This window comes from Sebastes umbrosus, chromosome 7 (assembly GCF_015220745.1).
Source record: "Sebastes umbrosus isolate fSebUmb1 chromosome 7, fSebUmb1.pri, whole genome shotgun sequence".
NCBI lineage: Eukaryota > Metazoa > Chordata > Actinopteri > Perciformes > Sebastidae > Sebastes > Sebastes umbrosus.
Window position 1 is genome coordinate 32651502 of NC_051275.1, and position 7396 is coordinate 32658897.

Here is a 7396-nt window from a genome sequence, read left to right on the forward strand (position 1 = left end):
CATTTTTGAAGCAGTAAAAGCTAAATGTTGCAAACACACAAGTGACATCTTATCCTGTAAAGTTAAGACTTTTTTCTTGTAAAGTTGTGACTTTACTCTCCTAATATTACGACATTTTTTCTCGTAAAGTTATGACTTTATTCTCGTAATATTACGACTTTTTTTTCCCCTTGAAATAGCATGACTTTATACTCATTAAATTACGACTTTTTTTCTCGTAATATGACTTTATTGTTGTAATATTGCAAAATTTTTTCCTTGAATAGTACGACTTTATTCTCATTAAATTACGACTTTTTTTCTCGTAAAGTTATGACTTTATTCTGGAAATCTCTGATTTTCTCTGTTAATGAGCATGAGTTCAATAAAGAAAGCTTAAAAAAACATGAGGAGGTGCAGAAGTCCAGTTTTCTCTCAGAACACTTAAATTACAATATGCTGAAAGGAATTTTTGCCCAATGATGCCAAAAATATTCCGCCTACTGCAGCTTTAAATGAACCACAGCAGCTTCACAGTAAAACTATCTTTGTATCGGCCTTGAACACGCCTCATATCGGTCGGCACAGGACGCCCTGATAACGTCTCCAAAACCACACACAGCTTCTCCTGCTATAATAAACCCCAAATGTCTGCAAACACAATCACGGTTTCTAATAATTTCTGCACCAAAGGAGGGAAAAAAAGTGATGAGAACAATTTTGAAGGAGTGAAAGCTAAATGTTGGTAGTTTTCATGCACAGAGGAGAGGATAAATGACATTGAGGAGAACCAGGCTGGGAGGGTAAAATGGTTGGTTTTCTAGCGGGACCCTGGTAGCAGTTTTCCGGGTGTTTTTGGAGCCAGACCGAGGCCTCTCTCTCCAGTCTGACCTCCACACCCCATCCCTCCCCATCCCTCCCTGCCATTTTCCTTCCTCCCCGCCGCCTCCTCCTCCTCCCAGCCCGGCTCGGCTCGGCCCAGCTGGGCCCAAAGACTCTCCGGTTCCTCCAGACTCTTACCTTCCTCTGCTGTTTCTCCCAGGCCGGGTCCAGCAGTAGGTCCCGGTCCCATTCGTTCTCCTGCTCCATGTGGTTCTGCACACCTCCGGCGGAGGATTGGTTATTAGAAGCGTGATAATCTACCATGACAGAAAACAAGAGAACCGGAGTGCGCCACAGCAGAGAGGCGCTGGCTGTCGGGATCACTGATTACTGAGAACAAGGGTGTGGATGGAGGAAGGTGAAGGGGACGTGGAGGAGATTCACGACCCGGATCAGAGGATCAGAGTCCAGCTGCTCTCAGAAGCTTTGGAGGGTTTTTCTGTGTTAATGTGATGAATATCCGGCGCGTGAGAGTCAGAAATCCTCCCGCTGCTGCTGCTGCTGCTGCCGCTGAGAGAAGAAAAGCTTTCCCTGTGAAGCGAGAGGCTGCTGGGAGGAACCGGCCGCTCCTACCGACGATCTGCAGCCGGACGACAAGCTCCTCCTAGACGACAAGCTGCCTGCTCCGGGGAGGCGAGCTTCCGGAGGAGCCTTTCAGAGTAAATCATTACCATCACCACTGACTCTCTTTTCTCTAATACAAATATTATTTTATTATAAAGGAATATTTCTAAAAACGGTGAAGCTCCTCCATTTTTAATTTAGATATAAGAATATATATTATACATATTTTTATAGTATTTTTTTCATATTTTTTTCATATGTTTTTCTATTCTTGATTTTAATAGTACATATTTTTATAGTATTTTTTTCACATTTTTATAGTATTTTCTTCTATTCTTTATTTTATTAGTATTTTTAATATTCACATTTTTTATGTATTTTTCCTTTATTATATATTTGTTTCTTATACATCATTTTTTAATATTTAAATTTTTAATGTAATTTTCTTCTATTCTATATTTATGTTTCTTGTACATACTTTTTAATATTTAAATTTTTAATGTACTTATCTTCTATTCTATATTTATGTTTCTTGTACATATTGTACATATTTTCATATATTTATAGTATTTTCTTCTATTCTATATTTTAATAGTATTTTTAATATTCAAATGTTTTATGTATTTTTCCTTTATTATATATTTATGTTTCTTGTACATACTTTCTATAGCATTTTTTCTTTTATTATATATTTATGTTTCTTTTTCATATTTTTATTGTATTGTATTGTATTTTCTTCTATTCTATATTTATGTTTCTTGTACATATTTTTATAGTATTCTTTTCATATTTTTATAGCATTTTCTTCTATTCTATGTTTATGTTTCTTGTACATATTTTAATAGTATTTCTTTTCATATTTTAATAGTATTTCTTTTCATATTTTTATGGTATTTTCTTCTTTTCTATATTTTAATAGTACATATTTTAATAGTATTTTTAATATTCAAATTTTTTATGTGTTTTTCCTTTATTATATATTTATGTTTCTTGTATATACTTTTTTATATTTTTATTTTTAATGTATTTTCTTCTACTCTATATTTATGTTTCTTACACATATTTTTATAGCATTTTTCTTTTATTATATTTTTATGTTTATTTTTTCATATTTTGATTGTATTGTATTGTACTTTTCTTCTATTCTATATTTATGCTTCTTGTCCATATTTTTATAGTATTTTTCTTTTATTGTATATTTATGTTTCTTATACATATTTTTTATAGTATTTTTAATATTTTCATTGTTTTGTTATTCTGTATTTATCTTTCTTGATTTTTGCAATACCTGCTTTTATTTTTAATTTCTCGTACCTTAATAAATGAGACCTCGGTCTCAACGGGTCTTCCCTGGCTAAAAAAAGGTTAAATAAAAATAAAATAAAATACTATGTTCATGTTATGCACCAAAGCAAATTCCTTGTATGTGAAAGCTTACTTGGCAATAAACCAGATTCAGATTTTCTTACAAAAAAACATAAAACTAAAAAAAAATAAGGAATATATTTCATAAAATATTAAATAGTGCCTAATGTCCATCCTTTATAATAATATTAATACATTCAATCTGTATTATCAATTTGCAAAAGAAACTCAATTTGGGATTTCTTGTGCAGTAGTTATTTTGTTAATATGGTATTTTATTTTGAAGGGCACCTCGCCTGTGTTCCGGTGTGCATCAGTATGTTTGTGTGTGACATGACAGTCTGTCTCCAGTAGCTTCTATGGGCCCAGACAGCTCATGAATATTCATATAACATTTGAACATGAGCTCCTGAAACGATAAAATATTATAAATGTGAAATACTGAAACAATAAAACACTGTGTGTGTGTGTGTGTGTGTGTGTGTGTCACTATTTTACTTGGAATTTGACTGCATATATTACATTTACATTTTTCAACACACATAATGTACCGGATAAATTAGCCGCAATAAAACTGTGATGATATGAAACACCAAAGTTTCTGATTCTACTGATTTAAGACCAATTTTATTTTTAAGTCAAACTCATTGTGATGTCTGCCTTAAAGGGCCACGACAGCTAAATTCTACCAGTCCCTTAAACTTTACATTTTATCTATTTATTTTTATAAAAAGAAATTCTTGTGCTTATTTTTATAATATTTTTTATTTTATAATGTATTTTTTTTCAATTTATTTTTATGTTTTTTGTACATATTTTCAATTTTTTTTTGTTTTCTTCTATTCTATATTACATTTTTTGTTTTACATATTTTATAGTATTTTCCACATTTTATTGTATTTTTCTTTTATGCAATATTTATGTTTCTTGTACATATTTTTATAGTATTTATTAATATTTGTATTGTATTTTATTCTATTATATATTAATGTTTCTTGTACATATTCTATATTATTTTTTTAATATCTTCATTGTATTTTTCTTCATTCTATATAAATGTTTCTTGAGCTTATTTTTATAGTAATTTAAAATATTTTTATTTTATATTGTGTTTTTCTTCTATTCTATATTACATTTTTTTGTACATATTTTATAGGATTTTCCACATTTTATTTTATTTTTTTCTATTTAATATTTATGTTTCTTGTACATATTATTTTATAGTAATTCACTTGGTAATATTTCCTGAAATAAGATGTAATATTTAGGCCTTTCAAAATAAAAAGAAATCTTGAAAACTCTTAAATTATGAGCTACAGTATATTTCACTAGCATTAGGTAGTGTTGTGCATATATTCTTGTCCCTATATTTCACTGAAATGTTACTTGTTAGGTGGTTGTGTCTTATATTTATGGAGGACGGAAGCTGCCAAAATAAAAAATAAATCAATTAATATGCCATTAAATGTACGAAAAATAATATTAAAAAATTGCAAATTGATCAAATGTGGCGTAATTGATATTCCTGTTTTAATTTGTTTCTTTATTTATATACCTTAATACCTACATTCATTTTTAATATTATCAATTAGTGGCATATTAATTTATCGTGTCAAATGTTATTTCTTTATATCATATATTATTATAATTTATTATATTTATTGTATATTTATTATTTTACATTTATTATTATTATTATCATTTATTATATTTATTGTATATTTATTATTTTATATTTATTATATTATTTTATTTTATTTATTTTATTTATTTTATTTATTATGGTCCTCTATATATATCAGGCCTAAGTGTTATGAGACATTTTGCCTGGTAATTAGATAAATATACTTGGTAAGATTTGGTGTTTTGCAGTGTAATAAGTGTCCACTGTCTCGTCCTCCTCTGATAATAAAAAATGAAACAAGCTGAAAGGGGAGAATCAATCTTCAGTGGTTGATTCACGTCGAGGCTGTGAAGCATCCAGAGGTCATGATGAACCGTAATAGAGAGCCACTGACCCAGAGGACCGATGATAAAAACAGAGAATCATCCATTACACGGAGGGTGACTGTCTGTCCCACCTTCAGAAGTAGGTCATGCTCAGGCTGTCCTGGTCCATTAGCATCACTGCTGCATATAGTAGACTGTAACAGGACCACCATATAGTGCGAACAGCTCTGTGATTGGTCTGTCTGAGTCTGGGCTCATTCACAGGACTTATGAATGGATTGTTTTGATTTTTATTAAGACCCACAATAGACCTGTTTTTGTCTTTTTTAGGGGGGTCCAGGGCGTCTTTAGGGGGCAATAGCAGGTCAGCAGTAGATGTCACATAGCAGTGGTGTACATCATCTGAAAGCTGGGAACCTGGAGATTAATTTGAGTACAATTTACATCTAAGACGTAGTAGAAGTAGAAAGTAGCATAAAAGGGAAATACTCAAGTAAAATATAAGTACCTTGAATTTTTACTTAAGTTCAGTAGTTGAGTAAATGTACTTAGTTACTTTCCACCACTGATGACAGAGCTCTAATGTTTTAAAGAAGTTCAGACACAGCACATTTAATATTTAAATTTTTAATGTACTTTTCTTCTATCCATATTTTGTTTCTTGTACATATTTTTATAGCATTTTTTTCCTTTATTATATATTTATATTAATTGTTCATATTTTTATTGTATTTTATTGTATTTTCTTCTATTCTATATTTATGTTTCTTGTACATATTTGAATATTATTTTTAATATTCAAATTTCTAATGTATTTTTCTTTTATTTTATATTTATGTTTCTTGTACATATTTTTATAGCATTTTTTCTTTTATTATATATTTATGTTTATTTTTCAAATTTTGATTGTATTTTATTGTATTTTTCTTCTATTCTATATTTATGTTTCTTGTACATATTTTAAAAGTATTTTTAATATTCAAATTCTTTATGTATTTTCCTTTATTCTATATTCATGTTTCTTGTACATATTTTTATAGTATTTTCCTTTTATTGTATATTTATATTTCTTGTATATACTTTTTAATATTCTTATTTTAATGTATTTTCTTCTATTGTATATTAATGTTTCTTGTACATATTATTTTATAATATTTTCATATCTTTATTGTTTTGTTATTCTGTATTTATCTTTCTTGATTTTTGTAGTACTTGCTTTTGTTTTTAATTTCTCGTACCATCAAAAATTAGACCCTGGTCCCTGGCTAAAAAAGGGTTAAATAAAAATGAAATAAAATACTATGTTTATGTTATGTACCAATGCACCAAAGCAAATTCCTTGTTTGTGAAAGCTTACTTGGCAATAAACCAGATTCAGGTTTTCTTACAAAAACATAAAAACAAAAATAAGAAATATATTTCATCAAATATTAAATAGTCCGTTTTAATCAACTTTTAAGTGGTACCAAAGTAAAGTGAGCACATTTCATTCTACTTATATCTTATATCATGTTTATTTTTGTTTATAGCTTATTTGTAAATTGTACATTTTTATTCTTATCTTATTCTAACGTTTTATCTATTCTTTTGTTATTATACTGTTTGTCTTGCACCAACAAAGCCAAAGAAAATTCCTAGTGTATACCTCTTTCACCTGGCAATAAACACCATTCTGCTTCTGATTCTGATTCTGATTAATTAATTGTCTTTCACCGTTACATATCCCATTGGTAGCCTTGAAACCAACTGAAGAAGACTTTGACTCTTTCTATATTCTTTATTGAAACAAAACCCCAAAAGTTCAAAACCACTTTATATAAATTTTTTTACAACCATGTACACGACATCCATCCAGTAAATAAATGGATTTTACTGCTTTAAGGCATTTAAGACATTACCACAGTAAAGAAATGCATAGTGGAGGATGATTAAATGATTAGTCAACTAAATGATGAATCAACTAATAAATGTGTTGGTGTGAAAATAATACACACAATAATGTGTCATGATTAAAGGCGGGGGTCACCTCGGGCTGTATGAAGGGCGACCAGGGCAAGGGTACCAGCATGCAAAGAGTTTTCTAGCATGTAGTCCATCACGTTTTCTCTACTGGAAAGGCACCTTAGAGGGCACTTGATCACGTTTTCTCTACTGGAAGGGCACCCTAGAGGGCACTACATCACGTTTTCTCTACTGGAAGGGCACCCTAAAGGGCACTTCATCACGTTTTTCCCACTGTAAGGGCACCCTAGAGGGCACTACATCACGTTTTCTCTACTGGAAGGGAACCCTAAAGGGCACTTCATATGTTTTCTCCACTGTAAGGGCACCCTAGAGGGCACTACATCACGTTTTCTCTACTGGACGGGCACCCTAGAGGGCACTACATCACGTTTTCTCTACTGGAAGGGCACCCTAGAGGGCACTACATCACATTTTCTCTACTGGAAGGGCACCCTAGAGGGCACTACATCACGTTTTCTCTACTGGAAGGGCACTTCATCACGTTTTCTCCACTGGAAGGGCACCCTAGAGGGCACTACATCACGTTTTCTCTACTGGAAGGGCACTTCATCACGTTTTCTCCACTGGAAGGGCACCCTAGAGGGCACTACATCACATTTTCTCTACTGGAAGGGCACCCTAGAGGGCACTA

The 7396-nt window shown here is 31.1% G+C and overlaps 1 protein-coding gene across 4 annotated transcripts in view; it reads right to left on the reverse strand.

Annotated features, from left to right (window-relative positions):
* actn4 (actinin, alpha 4) overlaps positions 1-1424 on the reverse strand; it is a 69493-nt gene extending 68069 nt beyond the window's left edge. For 2 of the 4 annotated variants that reach the window (XM_037774590.1, XM_037774589.1), the window contains exon 1: positions 1000-1422. In XM_037774590.1, coding sequence (XP_037630518.1) covers positions 1000-1125 — 126 coding nt within the window. In that variant the 5' untranslated portion in view covers positions 1126-1422. Of the gene's footprint in view, positions 1-999 lie in introns of all 4 variants that reach the window. The other 2 variants (XM_037774588.1, XM_037774587.1) reach the window with 2 other exon arrangements.
* Positions 1425-7396: the final 5972 nt, after the last annotated feature.